Below are 18557 nucleotides of genomic sequence, written 5' to 3' on the forward strand. Positions count from 1 at the left end.
TCGACTCCTTTGGGACGACAATGAAATCGTCGCAGAAATCCTGACTAAGAAGCAAGGAAAACACAAGACAGTTAGAGCATATAGCCGGCGATTAAAGGAACTGTTGGGAAAGATGGACAACCAATCGACTAATGGATTAAAGAAAAGGTGGTTCATGGAGGGTCTGAAATCATTCCTCAGGAAGAAAATGAAAATTGTACCACCCACGTCCTATGAAGATGCCTATAACCGTGCGATGGACCTGGAAAGTGAAGGCAAGACGTCTAGTAAGAAGAAAGACAAGTCCTCTGGTGGCGAGGAATCCTCGGATGGAAGTAATAGCGATGAGGGATCCAGCAAGAAGGTGCAAGCCCTCCAAAAGGACATGCACCACATGATGAAAGAATTTAAAAGTATGAAGGGAAGCACTAGCAAGAATGAGGGAGTGTGGTGCACCGAGTGTAAGGAGGAAGGTCATACAAAAGGCACCTTTCCTAAAAAGGCCTTATGTGAAATTTGCCAAGTGTTGGGACACTCCACCAAAGAGTGTCCCTACAATATGAAGACATGAGGGAATCGGGTGCTCTTCACCCAGGAGTTGCCATCACCATCCGCTGCCGCGAACACATCTCAACCCCAAGTCAACACCACGGCATCAACCGGCGGTTACAGAGGTAAGCGAAGGGGAGGAAGAGGCAACAATAACAACAATAATCGGATCCGGCTGCAGTACGACGCTACAGGACGACCAATGATTCAATGCTGGGCCTGCAACCAGTGGGGGCATTTTGCGCAGGATTGCCAAAAGGTTGAAACCCCTCAAAATTTGTGCAGATGGTGTGGTCCTGGCGACCACAACGATACAAATTGCCCCAAGCTTGGAGTGAATCTATTAAATATTGAGAAACCTGGTGAGGAAAAGGAGGTGTTGGTACTCACCCGGGCACAAGCAAAGAAAGCCACCTACCCGAACCCTCGTACGGAAAAAGAAAGAGCACTAGAGGCAAAGGGTGAGATTGAATGAGGTATGATGACAGAACAACGGGCAACGACGGAGGCGGCAAACACCTCATCCCGTATGGTGGCAGAGAAAAATATTATGCGGCAAGTCTTGTAGATGGAGGTACCGGTAAAGGTGCAGGACCTTCTCGAAACAATGCCACAACTGAGGACTGCCATCCTGAGCTCTGTGCATAGCACAACCCACACATTTTCCTACACATCTTCAAACCAACTGGAAGTCCCAGTCAGCCCTTCGGCTGACCCAATGCTGTTGGCCGTCAATAGTGGTCGGCACCCCGCGGTGGTAGAGATGGGTATCCTTGGGACCATTCTTACGGATGCCATCGTGGACGGAGGATCCGGAGTAAACGTGTTGCCGGAGAAAACGTGGAAGAAGCTGGGAAAGTCGACACTATGGCCACCCACATTCAATCTGGTGGGAGTAGACCAGCATGGTATTAAGCCACTCGACACCCTGATGGCCCAACAAGTGACCATTGGCACACAACCCTTCTTACTGGATTTTGTGGTAATCCCCCTAAAGAAGAAGGGCTATGACACCATCTTAGGGAGAGGGTGGTTGGTGACAGCCAAAGTAAATCACAATTGGAAGAGGAACACCCTATCCATGGAGAAAGGTGGGCGGAAGTATGTCATTGATCTACGCAAACAGATGGTAAGCGAGGAGTTGGTGTCTTCCTCGGAGTCTGAATCAGAGGAAGAGACGACTGGTGTGGATGAAGGAAAGGAGTCGATGGAACCAAACAATGAAGGAGTGTTGGAACTCGATGGTAGCTTAGAAGATGACATGTGCTCATTAAATGGACTCTTCCATTGGCAGATGGAGGACTATGAGCTGTTCCAATGCGACATGCTCTAGATAGAAGAGCCGGATGAGAAAGATGTGTTCCCACCAGAGTACGGAGAATACAGAGAAGGGGAGGCCTGAGTGGATGACGCTCCCGCACATCAGTTTAAGAAAGACAAACCTATTAAGTATGAGGAGTCCAATTTGAAGGTGACCAACCTGGGAAAGGAGGAAGACCCCAAAAACATATTGGTGGGGGATGATTGGGATCCCGTGTTAAAGGCAACAACTTTCAAAATCTTCTTGGAGTATAAGGATGTTTTCGCCTGGACATATAAAGATCTAAAAGGAGTGCCCCCCGAGATGTGTGTACATCGCATTCAATTGGTACTTGGAGCCAAGCTGGTGCGGAAGAGGCCGTACCGGATGAAAAGAAAGTATGCCGCAAGGGTCAATGAGGAAATAGAGAAGATGTTGGAAGTTGGCATCATCTTCCGGGTCTAGACCAGCGAATGGGTGTCTCTGATTGTCATTTCCTTAAAGAAAGAGGCCAATCAAATCCGGATCTGTGTCGATTTTCGGTGCTTGAATGAAGCCACTATCAAGGATCCTTTTCCCATACCTTTCACGGATAGCATATTTGAAGAGGTAGCCGGCCACGAAATGTATTCCTTAATGGACGAGTTTTCAGGATACAACCAGATCTCGATCGCCGAGGAGGATAGGCTCAAACCACCTTTGTGGTGGAGGATGACGTGTATGCATATAAACGGATGCCATTCGGTCTATGCAATGCGCTTGCAACTTTTCAAAGGATCATCCTGCACATCTTTGACAAGATGTCCGTGGGAAACTTTAAGGCTTTCCTCGACGATTGGTCGATTTACAGTGGGTAGGACACACATCTGGTAGCCCTAAGGGAATGCATGGAGAGATGTTGGAGGGCAAGGTTGGCACTCAACCCTAAGAAGTGCCGATTCATGGTGCCGCAAGGCAAACTGCTCAGGCACATTGTTTGTAAAGCGGGGTTGAAGACAGACCCTGATAAGGTCCGGGTGATCATGGAGATGGAGTCACCCATAGATGTCACAGGGGTAAAATCTTTTTTGGGTCACATTGGTTACTATAGAAGGTTTATAAAGAATTTTGCTCAGATATCCTACCCCTTGGATAAACTAACTTGGAAGGGTGAGCAATATACGTGGGGGACCCCGGAAGGTGAAGCTTTTGAGGAGTTGAAGACCAGACTGGTGGCGGCCCCTATCCTTGCATACCCCAATTGGGACAAGGAGTTCCATGTCCACATGGATGCCTCCAATTTCGCAATTGGTGCCAAGCTCAGGTGGGTGACCATGGACTGGACCATCTAATCTATTTTGCAAGTAGATTATTGTCTAAGGCTGAAAAGAATTATAGCACAACGGAGCGAGAGGCCCTAGGGATGGTATATGCCATGCAAAAATTCAGACAATACCTTCTGGCGACGCCATTCACGTTTTACGTGGACCACTAGGCACTTATGTATCTGGACAATAAACCAATTATTCAAGGAAGGATCAGCAGATGGTTGCTTCTGTTGTAGGAGTTTACATTCACTATTATTCTGTGACCTGGAAAAAGCCATGTGATAGCTGATCAACTATCAAGGATAAGGTCGGGGGAGCCGCCAGAGGGGGTTAATGATGAATTTCTGGATGCTCACCTGTTCCAGATCGCAGTACTGCCATCATGGTATACTGCTATCGGGGAATATCTCTCCACCTCCATGTTCCCGAAAGGTATGCCACCGGGGGAATGGAGGAAACTCGCATTGAGAAGCCGTACATTCCAGTTAACTAATGGATTGTTGTACGAAATGGAGCCCGACCAGGTGTTGCGTCGGTGTGTAATGGAGGAAGAGGTGCCAAGCGTTTTGAGGGAGGCACATGAGGGCCCCGCGGGAGGCCATATGGGACCCGACACTACCGCACGAAAGGTGCTACTTGCAGGTCTATGGTGGCTCACACTGTATAATGACGCTGGAGAATGGGTAGTGGGTTGCGACACGTGTCAGAGAACCAGGAAGCCGCTGAAGAGGGATTTCATGCCCCTCAACCCCTCGCATGCTCAAGAGTTATTCGAGCGCTGGGGGCTGGATTTTATTGGGCCATTCAAGGCTAGCCATGCTAGGAGGTGCCGCTACATTGTGGTAGCTACGGAGTATTTAACTAAATGGGTAGAAGCACGAACCTTGCCTGACAACTCGGCCTTGAGTATCGCAAAATTCATTTATGAACAGATAGTCATGCGATACGGCATCCCCATCCTGTTGACCAGTGACAGGGGTGGACACTTTGTGAACTACATCATCAAACTACTCACGACTGAATTCAAAAAATTTCACTTGTTGTCTAGCCCTTATTACCCACGGGCCAATGGCCAAGCCGAGGTTACCAACAAGATTCTAGTCGGAGTGATCTATAAGTCATGCGGTGTTGAGGGAGAAGACTGGGAAGAAAAGTTACTCTCTGTTTTGTGGGCCTACCGCACCACCTACAAGGTGACTACAGGAAAGATGCCATTTCAACTCATGTACGGGCAGGAAGCTGTTGTACCAGCTGAGTTCATGGTGCCAAGTCTTCGCATCGCCATTGAGAACAGACTCGGGGATATGGAGAGCCTAAGGGAGAGGTTATATGCCTTGAACAAATTGGACGAGAAAAGGACGATGGCTCAGTGGGCCACCGAGGCAGCCCAACAACGCAGGAAGATGTGGCATGACAAACACTTAAAGCGGATGAGGTTCACCCCGGGACAACTGGTGCTGAAGTATAATGGGCGCAACGAGATTAAACCCGTCAAATTTAAGGTAAGGTGGTTAGGGCCGTATAAAGTTCGAGAAGTGGCTGAGAACGGGTCAATCAAGTTGTGGACACTAGACGGACGGGAGGTTCCAGACAGCGTTAATGGGTCGAAACTAAAACCATATCATGAGTGCAGAGGACTGGCCCAAAATCTTCCCGTGGATATTCTTAGGTAAAATTGAAATTTTGCTGAAAAAAAAAAGAACACCGTACGGTGGTAATCACCGCACGGTGGAGTCATTTGCTCCCGTACGATGGCAATCACCGCACGGTGGAGCCGTAGCTCCCGTACGACGGTAATCACTGTACGGTGGAGCCACTCTCGTGTGGTGACCATCACTATACGGTGGAAGCCACTCCCCATGTGGGACCTTCACCGCTGGTGGCGGGATTTAAAAGGTGGGTGGTGCATAAAATAATTAAAACCTCTACTACAACGCACCATTTGTTCCTCCCCTGCTTTACATTGTTGGATGCGTAGAATTTGGGCGGAGTGACTTAGCTCGGATGACGTGTATTGTAAATGTTTTTCAGGGATTTCGATCCCTCGACCTCGCCTTTCACTACCAACCAATTGCCATAGGGGCGAGATGTTCCAGAAAATCAATTTCGCAAGCGCAATACCGGACGTCAGTCCGTGTGCAGTTGGCGTGGCAGGTGGTCATGGACGTCAGTCCGCGTGCGGTAAGACCAAGCCCGATAAGCTGTTGGCGCTCATCGTTTTTGGTCTTGCGCAAAAGATTGGTTGGACGCTAACGAAGATTTAAAGGTGGTCGGAGATCCTATCGCCGGTCTTACCTGAAGCCGCCAACACTCACTGTTATCGTCGACACCGGCGCTCACTGTTTTTCACTGACACATAAAGGGGCAGGAGTATATTTCATTGCATAGATGACAAAAGATAAATCAATTAATGGACCCCAGCGGAGGAAAGAACTGGAAAAGACACCATCTGCTATCACCATCTTCCAACAAGAAAGCTATTCGGATTTTGCCTTCAGGTGTCAGAGTAAGAGGCGGCATGGCTGACAGTAGCAAAGGTAAGGGCAAAAAGGTGCGACCTAAAGTGCAGAGTTAGATGGCAGCGAAAGATGATGTGACTGTCGAGACCATTACTTTCGAGGATTTGAGTGGAGCTAATTGTAGAAAATGGTGGACTGAGATCCCGCATGATGATCTCGTGAAAGCACAGCTGTGACAGGCACAGGTACACTGGGCCATTCAAATGCCCATATTTTGCATCAAAGATTTTGAGGTCGTGTTGAGGGCTATGATTGGTGCATACGACACACACGTGGCAGTTGGTATTCGACTATGCGCACCACCAGGTTACGGTCTCTTTCGCTTCCATAGAGTTCACGAGGGTTTTTGGTATCCCAGGGACGCAGGGGAAGAGAGTAGATAAGGGCCAGAAGATATCTCCAGATTTCAAGGATAAACTCCTGAAGTTGATGTGCAGGGACTACCTCACATAGGTCGAGCTCGATAGCCTCCAGCATGCAAGCAAGGGAAGAGGCCTGAAGAAGTCTTTTTTACAAGAGGGAGAATGGTGGTGTCTCCAGGATGTGTTGAAGAGCTGCTTGATGGGAGCTAGTAGGGCTTCGAACATTGCCATGGCACAAGTTGTATTGATGAATGACATCCACAATGGTGTGGTATATGACTAGGCATCTGTGCTCACTGATAGGATGGAGGAATTTATGACCTTGCAGCACATAACTTTCTATATGCTGTACCATGCCATTGGACTCTTCTTGGATGTAGTGCGTCTTCAGATACCGCCCTAGACACAACACTTGGTACCACACGACCGTGCACACCCTGGACAACCGCCTATATTCTATTGGGCCCATTTAGATACCTTTGCACCGAGCGGAGACATACAAACAGGCAAGAAACGAAAGCAGAGGGTGGTGGTGTCTGAGTCTGAGCTAGAGTCGGAGCCCGAGACTAGTGGCCAGAGTGAGGAAGAGAGTCAGAGGAGGACTCCATATATACGTCACAAACCACGGAGGGTAGTTTCAGGATGGTAGGTAGAGGAGGACAGCAGGTGGAGGAGGAGACCGTGGCGACACCTCCCATAGTTACGCAGTCAGCGGCAGCCACACCTCCACAGAGTCAGCTACCCCAGCAGACGACATCATTAGGTGCCACGGTAGCCCCTGGGACTCTACCACTTGGAGCAACAGTATTGGCAGTACTTGTTCCTAGGTTTGGGTAGGCCCAGACACTAGTAATTATGATCCCGGAATGCATGGCCACGACATTGGTGGTCCTACCAGGTGCACTAGAGCCTCAAATGGTAGGAGGGATTCCCACGGTAGCAGTGGAGGCAGGGATCAGTGGGGAGATGGTTGGTAGTGAGGCTGCGGTAGCGTCGGAGAACCCTGGAGGGAGTGGTACCCCTTTGCAGGCAGATATGAGTGCCTGGCTGAGTCGGTATAAGATGGCACCAGTGGCACCGATTGGAGCAGCCGTCCTCTCTCCACGACGTGAGTTGCCAAGCCCCCACGAGATTGTAGACTTGGTAGGTGATAGCTCACTAGAGAACTCGCAGACAGTGGAGGGAGAACACTCACCCATTCGTGAGTTGGTGCTGAGTCCTAGGCAGGAGAAGGAGTTGATACAGAGCCCCCCTCATGTTGAGCTACTGCAGAGTCCTCACTAGGATGCCCAAGAGAAAGGTGTTCCTGCATCTCCGAGAGTGGATGGTGACATGGATTTGGAGCAGTTTATTGCGGACATGGTTGTTGGAGCTTAGAGGATTGTAGCCTTAGCATGGTCCGAGGGAGATGCCAGGACAGACAGACAGTTGGAGCAACTGCTTGGGTTTATGAGGAATAGTTGCACGACACACTTTGCCGAGTGCTTTGAGTCGAGGGGGTGGCCTACTACGGAGACCTTGCAGATGCTAGAAGATTGGGGTCTCCAGGAGCAGGTTGGCGAGACTAGCACATAGTCCCTATTGCGGAGGATAGAGCAGGTCTTTTGTGAGACATACTGTGAGTTGAGGCGGACACAACATATTGCTCAGGGTACGGAGACCTAGCGACAGGAGGCCGTGTCGGTGAGGGAGGAGTTGGCTGCTCGGCTCCTGCAGATGGAGGAGTCGCATAGGGAGCAGTTGGCTTGGGAGAAGGCCTTGTGAGTTGCAAAGAGAACTACCTTGGAAGCCGAGTTGGCAAAGGAGAGTTCGGCGAATTCTGCCTTGGGGACACGGTTGGAGGAAGACCAGGAGGACAGGGCTATGTTGGAGAACCGTTTCGCTAGTGCCTTGGAGATGGTGGAGAAGAAGGATAAGTCTGTCTTGTAAGCCGCGATGATGGTGAAGATGGCTATGGAGCGACAGATGGTTGCAGAGCGGGCTGATGTTGAGGACTGAGCAGGTCTACGAGCTACGGGCACGCCTGGCCGTCACACCACGAGCATCGGCACCATCCTCACCAGGGACATTTCCTCAGCCCCATTCTCAATCTTGATTTTTTCTTTTGATCCTCGCGTTTTTGTTGTCAGTCGTCAGGAGACGACCTTGTTTTTTCGGGGGGATGATGTTGGCGGCATATTGTATGTACGGGAATAATAAGTAATTAAGTAACTAGGAAGTACTTTGTTTAGTGATGTAACCGAGGGTAGGTAGTTATGGGTGCGACGGTTGTCCCCCGCACCCCCTCGGTACCTTTATATACCATGTGATGTAACTTGCCATTATTACGATTATGAATGGAATGGTATCTTTTCTGTTGTCTAGCAATTGATAAACATTGTGTAACTTGATATATTATGACTGTGTTTATCTAAAATCTATGGCATTACTGTTTCTTGTTATGTATTCTGTGTGCATATATTAAATTGTTCACCCAGAGGGCAAACATTGAGTTTGGTGAAGGGAATTAATCCCATTGTTGTGAAATATGCCGGATTGGCATTGAAATGTTTTCATGTTGTTGAGAGTTGAACCCGAGCCTCTGCATCAAAGTGGTATCAGAGCCCAAAAGATCTGGGTAGAGAAGAGTTTGTGTGTGGTTGGTAGTTGTGTGTTGGTTCAAGTTGAGAGGATATACTTGAGAGGTGAGGGTTCATGGAAGAAGAAAGAGGAAGAGAGGAAGAAGAGAGAAGAAGTGAGAAAGAGGGAAAACGAAGACAGGAAGAGGAAGAGGAAAAAAGAAGAGCTGTGGCAATTAGAGTTTGACAAAGAGATAAGAGAGATCAAGCAAGCTATGGACAAATTGGACGAAGACATGAAGGAAGTAAACAAAAGGATTAAGAGGGCACTCAGTTGGCACCTGACAATTAAGAAGAAGATGGTGTGGCCTATTGAAAGGCTGATTCAAAAATGAAAATAAGTAAAGGCATTGGAACCAGAGGTGAACGTACTAGAAACCCTGAGGGAAGAGGGTAGTGAACAAACAGAGAAAGGCAAAGATGAGGATGTATTTGCAGCAGTCAATGAGGAGGAACCTGATTTGTGGGAAACGTATGCAGCCATTGAGGAAGAATGGAAAAGTAAAGGTGGAGTTGAACAAGTAGAAATGATGATAGGAGAAGAGGTATACATGTATGGTGATGAAATTAATGTTGTTGATGGATATATGACAGAGAATGATCAGATGTATGATGAGATTGATACGTGGCAAAAGTTACCATGGAGCCTTGAAGAGAATGAAGCAGATTTTGTGATATGTTTTGATACTAATCCGTTGATTTTTGTACATGAAATTTGTAATATACCCACAATTTTTTCCCAATTTTTTCCACAATTACATTCAACACAACACTTGTTATGGTTAGGAAATGAAAACCAAATGCTGCTGAAAGTAACCCTGTCCACCTTTTGATCACTAAGAGCCCAATTTGGGAGGGTGAGACCATACAGTGTTGAGGGGATCGTTAGAAGCTTGAAATCTAAAATTGATTACAAATTTCGGCGGCAAGCCAGCCCCTTCCACTTTCCTGTGGGAATAGAAAACTAGAATGCTTGGCGGTAAACCAGCCAAGGAGAACAAGAACAAAACCAAGCCCGAATCACTCAACTGCAATATTTCAGCGGGAGGACTGAGCACTTACAACAAAGCTCAATTCAACCGCTTATGCAGCGAGAGGACCATTACAAAAAAAATATCACTCGACCGCTTATTCAGCGGGAGGACAAAATTACAAAGATCAAATGTAGGTGCCAAGCCAACCTCTTCCACTTTTCAACGGGGTATGCTTTACAGTCCAGAAATGGTTGATGGTACTACTATTCAATCTTACAAATAAGAGATGCAATGCATAAGAAAGAGAGATTAGGCTGTCCAATACTGCTAAATATCACCAAATTTATCACAATTAACAAACTCAAACCCACCCACAAAGAAATAACATACTAAACTGGAAATACAATCTACTGTCCGCATAACACGCAGAAAACAACCACTACCAAACTCACTATTATACTCATAACTCACCCAAACAACTCGGAATGACATGAAAACAGAAGCAAATGAAAACTACAACCGAGGCGATGCAACAAGAACTCCAAACCTGCATGACAAACACCACAAACAGTCGGCACGCAACCCAAGGCAGCCTAGGAATGGTACGGCCAGCAGTAGAAATACAATTTGCAACCAAAAATCAGCAAGCACACCAAAAGAAACACCAAGGTAGAAGAATGATCGCCCTCCAGATATGCTTCCAACGAGCTATTACCCAGAATAATCGATTGCATAGGCAAGGAGATACGATCAAATCCTCGCTTCAGCCACACCAAAAACTAGCAACACTGAAATCCACACCACACTGAAAATATCGCCCTTCTGAGGTAGAAATTGCCCCAATAATAGCTTCCAGACAAATCAATGCGCACACAAATTGAACCACACACATTCAAAAGATCCAATCATAGCTAGGAGTGATGTCTCACACTCGAAGTCTGTCAAAAGCCCTAAGAGGTATTCACCCTCGAAGATTGTTTGGATTCTATTCGATAGCATAACGGTGTAAAATGTTCTAAGATGCCAAAATGAAGCCCCACGCCTTGTATTTATAGAACAAATCTCCCCCAAATTCACTTCAAATTCATTTCCAAATGAAATGAAATTCCATCACATGAATGGGTGCCAAAAACCACTTAATAATTTTTTAAAATAAAACATAAGTCCATTCCCAAGGTGGGCGTCCAACTCCAGTGAAGGCAAAAATGTAAAATACATTTATCTTTTAATTCAACCCCCTTATTTCTCCATAATGGCGTCAAAATTATTCAATCCATAAGCTTAAGTCCCGCTAAATATTTCCAAAATGTGATGCATTGTATTTTGGCATCCACCAAGAGGGTGAAATAATTCGCCCAAGTAGACTTAGGATAAAATTATTATTTTCTCCTTTTTCCTAAGTCGTCCATCCATAAAATAATCAAATATTAAAACCTTATGCCTAAGGTATTAATATATTAAAAATACCTTCTCAAATACTGATTATTGCCAAATTGAGCCAGGGACTAAAATGTTGGAAATTACCAAAATTGAACTAAGTTGGAGCTCTGAATTGAATTGCTAAAAATAGTCATCTGAGTGAACACAGGATCCTGCCAAAATACTGCCAGAAATAGCCACCGAGTTGAGCTGCAGAACCCCCTGCCAAAAATAGTACTTATTATAAATAGCATACTGCTAAAAATAGTAAGTGTTTCCAAAGTGATTTTTACTACATTCTGAGCAACTGCCAAACTTACTAAAAATAGTAAGTCTCGAAAAGGTCCTCAAATTGGTTTGCATGTTATACCATCGCAGAGCTCACAAAAAACCCAGAAAAACCCAGATAACTCAACTGCTTTTGCCTCCATTTACAAAAAATAGTAAGTAAATCAAACTCTAGAACTTGCTATGCATGTACCCTCATTGCGAAGCTTTCTAAAAACCTAGAATGAATCCAGAACCCAAATTGACAAATTCCAAGATGCAAGCCTTCGAAAATGTAGAAATGTCCTCCTAGAGGTAGGAAACCCTAATTTCTGCTTCCAACTTGCCCATGGGTCTCCGAAATAGGCTAACGGTCCCCAAAACAAACTAGAGTGGAAAAGGGGACATTACAGTCCACCCTTCCCAAAATCGCTTGTCCTCAAGCAATGCCACCACAACTCCAGATAATTTTAGACTGATCCACACCAAAGCAAGTACGATCCTAGGGTCCCATGTCCGTCTCAGGAAGAACCCACCATGCGGATGTTGCGCCACTCTGATCACATCAGTGAAGACATCACGCCACAACTGCACTAACCTCCCTAGTAACTACAAAATGTTACCATGCATGATGCTTAGACTGAAATATCTTGAAGGACTGAAATCAATATCATGTAGCATCTCATGCCCATAAAGGTCTGAGTAATCAATATCAACAATTCCATTGTCTATCACAATCTTGGACAATAGGAAATAAAGTGTACTCAACTCACAATCAAACTCCACGACATATTTCCCCAAGGTGTCAAGCACAACCATGATTGTAAATGTGACTTCTCCAAATCCTCCTGCAAGGAGGTAAACAATCCTTTGCAAGAGCTCAACAAACTCATTCTCATAACTCCACATGAATCTAGTAGGCCTTAAAGGAATTATTCTAATACAACCATGGAGACTTCTGAAATCTCTTATAGTTCCTACTCCAAGCACCTCAAAATGGTGAACCAAAGAAAGCAAAGGTTCGTTGTCCCAACCATAAGAAGAAGAGGGGGCATAAGAATAACCACTAGTTATAGCTTGAACACTTCCCATACACCGATACTGATTGCCCAAACTCGCCATACCTCTCATCTGAGACCATAAACCCGTCCTGCCAGGAGACTGTGAAGTCTGAAAAAGAGTACACCAGCAGCCCACCAATTCTGAAATGATTAACTTGAGATCTGATTTCAGGAAAATCAGCATCCAAGAAGATGAACAACTGCTGCAACATAGGAAATCATCATCCAAAACAACACATATGCTCACGTTCAAGGTTGGAAATATCCTTTCTAGTGACTCCAACTCCACGTAGAACCATCCTTTGCTCAAAATATCTCCCCAATCAACTAGTTGATGAGCAAAAGGAATCATCAAATGGCTGGTAAAGAGGGGAACAACACCATCATAACTGAAAATTTGTTCCTTATCCCTCCAAAGATCCTTCTTTCCACATCTAATAAGCTCCATCAGACTATGTTGACGATCTTGAGCCTAGATACCCAACCGAGAGTGATCTTCAACACACTGAAAAGAAAACTCAACACATCCCCAAGTGCTAGTCAGGACCAAGAGCATACTTAAGAAATTGATGTCTCTAGCAAACCCTTGAAGCCTAACTATGAAAGCTTCAACAACATTGGAGTATGGAACAAGTGTTGTCTTCAAATCCAACTCCCAGAATGGACTAGTATGAGCCTTATTAATATTCAACCCAAGAAATGGGTTATCAAGCATGCAATCGCCACGTTTTGATCCTTTCTCCCTTACTTCGTGAGTAACAAACCTGAAGTCTTCACTCCTTGCTGCTGCAATGAAACCTTGAACGACTTCTAAACTATGCTTAGACAACATCTTGATGCCAAAGATGTTGAAATCATCCATCACAAAGAGAGGGTTTTCAAGAACTTGGAAGCCATCCCTTTCTTCTTGCTCACTTCCATCTTGCTGATCCGAATCTACACATGCAACCTTTGTTTTTCTTATGAAGTTCTCAATATCAAACTCTTCTTGAAGACTATCATGCTCACCAATAAGTTGCTCAATTTCTTCAGCTCTTTGTGCATTCTCTTGCTTCCTGAAAAGTTTGAAATCAGCAAACTGATCTTCTAACTCCATTAGAGCCAATTGAGTATTTCCTTACATGTCGTTTGTTGATTCAAGCTCAAGAGCAATCTCTTCAATTTTCAATCAAACTATGTGTGTGATCAAATTGGGATAGAGCTTTCATCTCTTTTTCAATAGACACCTTGAATTGACCATCCCACTCATAAGAATGTAGAGATGGTGTACTGCTGAATTGAGCATCCTTGTAATTATGCCCCAAGTGGAGATTTGACCTCCATCAAGCACATTATTCTTTCTTGACTTACCTTGTTTTGGTCACTTTTCTCTCAAGTGGAACATTGTGGGTCATCAGGACTCTCACTTTCTTCATACATTTTCACCTAGTAAGCCCAGTGGAAAAACGAACTCCATCGGGGCTGTCTTGATTTCCATTGTTGTGTCTTGAGTGGAGATACTTTAGTCATCGAGACTTTCCACAATAACACCCTCATTTGCTTGTAAACTATTTCTTGAAGTGGAAATTCAACCTCCATCAAGACTTTACTTGTCTTTAACATTGAATAGGTAATTTTATGCTCAAAATGAGGTGAAAAAAATTCTTCCATCGGGACTTTGCTGATTTTAACTTAACTTCTCAGTGGAAAAACGTCCCTCATGAGGACTTAGTTGATTTTCATGCTTTTTAAGTCCAAACTTAACCAATTTCATTAATTCATGTAGTGGAAATTCTATTTTCATTGGGACTTTGTGAATTTTCCCAAGTTTTCAATGGTGGAAAAATCAAGTCAATCGGGACTTTGTGCATTTTAGCCTGCTTCACCTCTTAGGAGTGGAAAAACGACTCCTATAGGGACATTTAACATTTTCACACAAAATTTGCATCAGTTAGCCACATTTTCATCATTTTTCATTTTATTTTTGGGGCAAATAAGAACTCAACACTTAGAAAGATAAATTGACATGCTAAGGCAACTTGACACTTAGGTCACTTTTAACATTTTTAACATGTTTTAAGCACCTTGATCCTATTGACATCAAACCTAAAGTTTTATTATTATTTGCATCATGGAGACCAGGAAACACGACCATATCCAAAGACGAGATTCAGACATTTGAAGCTCAAAATTATCACTTGTCTCCCAAAACCCTAAATTAATAGGACCGGGAAGCAAGTAAGAGGGGGTCTCGTTTGCAATGGGGCGATGTGTGAAAAGGTCACAACAATACCACACCAGATCTGTATAGCTGCAATATGTGAATCAAATACCTCATACTTGCTTCCAAATTGTCAATTTTGAATGGAGGGCATGAAATTACCCTCAAAGTCAGAATACCTGTTGATTATAAGTCTGATATGAACTTTTTGAACACTCAACAGGACCGTAACAGTCAACAAAAGACAAAATAATAGGGTTTCTGGACTACAAGGTTGTTATTTTAAGTAGTTATCTTAAGTGGTTACCAAATTGGTTACCCTAGGTAGTTATGTTGAGCGGTTACAAGGTAATTATTTTCTTTAGCCTATAAATTGAAGGCTTTGGCATTGTAAAAGGGGAGACTCTTGCGAAGGGGGAAAGTCTAGAGAATTTTCTCGAGAAACATTCTGAGAACTTTTATGTTCACACTTTGTACCTAAGGATTTTTGAACTTGTATATTTTCAGAATGATAATAAAGAATGCATTTGATTCGTACATCTTGAATGTTTCTAAGTTATTATTATCAATTGTTCGTATGTTAAATTGATAATCCCTTTGTGTACTTGTGCAATCTATTGATGTTTAGTTCAAACGATATTTGTAAATGATGAAACATAGTCATACCCTGGTATCTCAACTTGAAAGTGCTAAGGCAACTTGTTTCTTCATATGTTGAAATGTGTTTACTTTATTTCATCACAACTGCATATCAAAAATTATCTTGTGCTTAAACCCCCTTTGTAATCGTTATCTATTGTGAAATCTTAGTTGCTTTTCATATGTCTACTGTTAGGTTTTCTGTTATTCATCCTCTTTAGTTTTGTTTTCCTTCTTTTTTGTACTTTCAGGTCAAAAGTACACTAAAATCCTAAAAAACTCCATCATACGAGGGAGCTGCCCCTTTCAAACGCAAATGAAGATCAGCAGTCTACAACAATCTCTCCAATTGTTGGCACAATTGTAACTACTCTTTGGGCAAATAGGGTCAGTTTTAGAGAAACAATCACAGCGACAAATTTGTTTACCAAGAAACTTCAAAGAGGTCCATTAATTTCAATATTTTAAATTTTGCATACTTATATATATAAGAGTGTAGGCCTATGCATATGTCTATGCGAAAACTTTTAAGCATGTATCAACAAGATTAAGATAGTCATAACAAGCACATTTTAAGTATAAAGAAACAGTTTTTTAGTCTTGAAGGGTGCCTAGGTTTTGGAGATATTTATCACCAAACATATCATTGTTGTTATTCTTTGTGAGTACGAGGTCGGAGCCGTGGGCTTCAGCGTTCCATATAAGCGCCACAGCCGACAAAACCGCTCCACACTACCCGAAGAAAGGAAGGACCCCACTGACTTGCCTAAGTTGATAGGGTTACAAGTATGACAAGTCCATCATTTTGGTGATTGTTTTCAAATTGTGATAAGGGTTTTGTTACTATCTCAATAGGTTCTTAATTGACTAAAAGAAAGATATCAACATACATAACATCATTGTATTGGCATGTTTGGATAGCAATATTTTCAAATGCCCTAAGGTTTTAGAGTATCCAAGGATGTGTATTTGAACTAAGGTTTTAGTGTAAAGATCAATAGAATGAAGCAAAATCAGATTCGAGAGACCAACATGGCATTAGGGTTTCAAAATCTTTAGAATCCATCATGTTTAAAATGGACGAGCTTCATTAGAATCTATGTTATCAGGTTTGCTTGCTGCCAGGTTTGATTTAGGTCCGGTTCGTATCGCATCCAAGTACCGGTTTGATTCGCATGTGGGTCTAACAAAACCATCAATAAGGTATCCGTTGAGAAGGTGGGAGATAGAACTGGAGGGGAAGAGAAATTGATAGAAAAATATCAATCTAAGGTTTCACCTGTAGCATAGTACGCAGTTGGGTGGATGAAATGCGAACTTTCTCTTCCCTTCAACAATCACTGGAGGTTGTCATTTAATGTTTTGATCTTTTTATCTTTATTTTTTAAGGTTTTATTTTTGTTTTGTGTGTTTTCTAAAATTTAGCATATTAAAAATTATCAAGATCAGTTTGTTTTAATTTTAGTATGCTAAAGTTTAATTATTAAAAACATTTAATTTAGATTCTTAAATAATAAGTATAATAATCTCAATGTATTTAGCATTTATAATATTTATATTAATTTTTTAATATATTTTAATTTATGTAAGGCAAGTTTACCTATGATTTTTTTTTCGAATTTTTTCTTTTTGAATTTCATCCGAATTTTTTAATTGTTGAACACGAATTCGAACCTTGAGACTAAGCATATATATGATTTTTACATGCTTTTTGTATTAACAAACCCAAACCGCCAAAAAATTAGTCGAACCGGCAAACTAGATCTCCGAATGCAAACCCAAACCTGAACCTGAAACGGCAAATTAGATCAGAATAATCAATAGTAGCTAGTCAAAATCATTCATTACCTGAGCTATTTATACCCTATGCTGTGTTTAGTAGACTCTATTGTTGATTTCTTTGTTTAGATCAATTCAATTCTTGTGATTTACTCATCTTTTCTGGCCTTTTCTTTTAGTTAGAAAGAGTGAACATTTGATAGTTATTTAGATTGTTTGCTTTCTAGAAAAAAACATAAAAATCTCTTGTTTTGAACACAAACGTTGAATCACCCGATGTCCTTACCCAACAACAAACATACAATATTTTTTTTTAATCTGTTTGCAATGTGTATCAAAACACCAAGAATACATATATATATATTAAAAAGATTGAGGTCGTGCTCTTAAATTTAATTTTTGTTATAGGGAGCTTCCCCTTCTAACTTGATCAAATATTTTATCTTAAATGCTGTTCCATTTTGTGATGCACAGAAAGATGCAAATTAAAATGTTATCGACTAGAAAAAAGATATACTCACCATTGAAAATAAAGTCTAGAAATATATAATTGATTTGAGGTATCAAGTAGTGAGTGAGGAACCAACTTCTTTGGATTCATCTGATTTAGACTCTAGAGAAGGGTAACCAAGGAAGAATGATCAAGGCTCCGTGGAGTTAGTGCTGAAAGAATCTTGGAATTGCATCCATGTTCTAAAGATGAAACAAATTCCATTAGTAGTTTTTTCTATTGGCAAATGGAAGATTGTGATTGTTGTCCTCATTTTTGGATTTTCAAAAATGTGACAACCCCTACAAATTTTTACTTAAAATGCATCATTTTTGTCTCCAAGGCACGTTTTACGAGGTGCAAAACTCACATTTGTTAGTGTCAAATCCTTTGGGGGTGTCTTTGCCATCATTGTCCAAGTTTTGGTGAATTTTGGTCTTTCTTTTCCTAGTTTTTTGTGCAATTTCGGGTTTCAGAGCAGTCACTGCAGGTTGAAGATTTTACTCTTAAGACATGCTTCCCAAGGCAAAATTTTCGTATCTGGTTAAACTGGGCTGATCTTTGGCCCATCCTCGATTCGTGTTTTAAATTTCATCGCGTTTTGAGTTCGTTTGCTATGTCTTTCCTTCAATTTCGGGTTTTTTCTTCTTGACTGTAGGTGGGAAATTTTACTTTGATTGCAAGTTTTAATTTTCTCTTGTTTTAGTGTTGTAGGGAAATTTTAAAACAATTACAAGTGCACTTTATTTAAAACTTGTCACTTGTAACTTACTTTTTATTTCCCCCTTGCTTTTTATGTCTTTTAAGTCATTTTTAACTTGTAAAGGGGATTTTATTTCCCTATTACAAGTCTTTTTGTTGTTTCTTTTTGCTCTTCTTGTTCTTTTCTCTCACAAACCCGATTTTGCCTTATGAGTTGAAAAGTGAAGTAAATTAAAACTTGTAAAGGGGATTTACAAATCCGATTTCATGTCTTTTGCTTACATTTTAAACTTGTTGCCCTTCTCCAAGAACCCGACCAGCTATTGAAGTCGAATTTATTGAAGGATTTAATCGATTTTTGTGGAGAGATTTTATGAGGAAGGCGTTTTGAA

At 42.5% G+C, this 18557-nt stretch overlaps 1 protein-coding gene across 3 annotated transcripts in view; it reads left to right on the top strand.

Moving 5' to 3' along the window:
• Positions 1–18557, top strand: part of LOC131067508 (uncharacterized) — a 215308-nt gene that overhangs the window by 148658 nt on the left and 48093 nt on the right. Inside the window, exon 5 of one of the 3 annotated variants that reach the window (XM_058002530.2) lies at positions 15446–15799. The exons of the other annotated variants lie outside the window; for them this stretch is intronic. Coding sequence (XP_057858513.1) covers positions 15446–15469 — 24 coding nt within the window. The 3' untranslated portion in view covers positions 15470–15799. Of the gene's footprint in view, positions 1–15445; positions 15800–18557 lie in introns of those variants that run through there. 3 annotated transcript variants of the gene reach the window in all.

Source organism: Cryptomeria japonica, chromosome 10 (assembly GCF_030272615.1).
Source record: "Cryptomeria japonica chromosome 10, Sugi_1.0, whole genome shotgun sequence".
Lineage (NCBI taxonomy): Eukaryota > Viridiplantae > Streptophyta > Pinopsida > Cupressales > Cupressaceae > Cryptomeria > Cryptomeria japonica.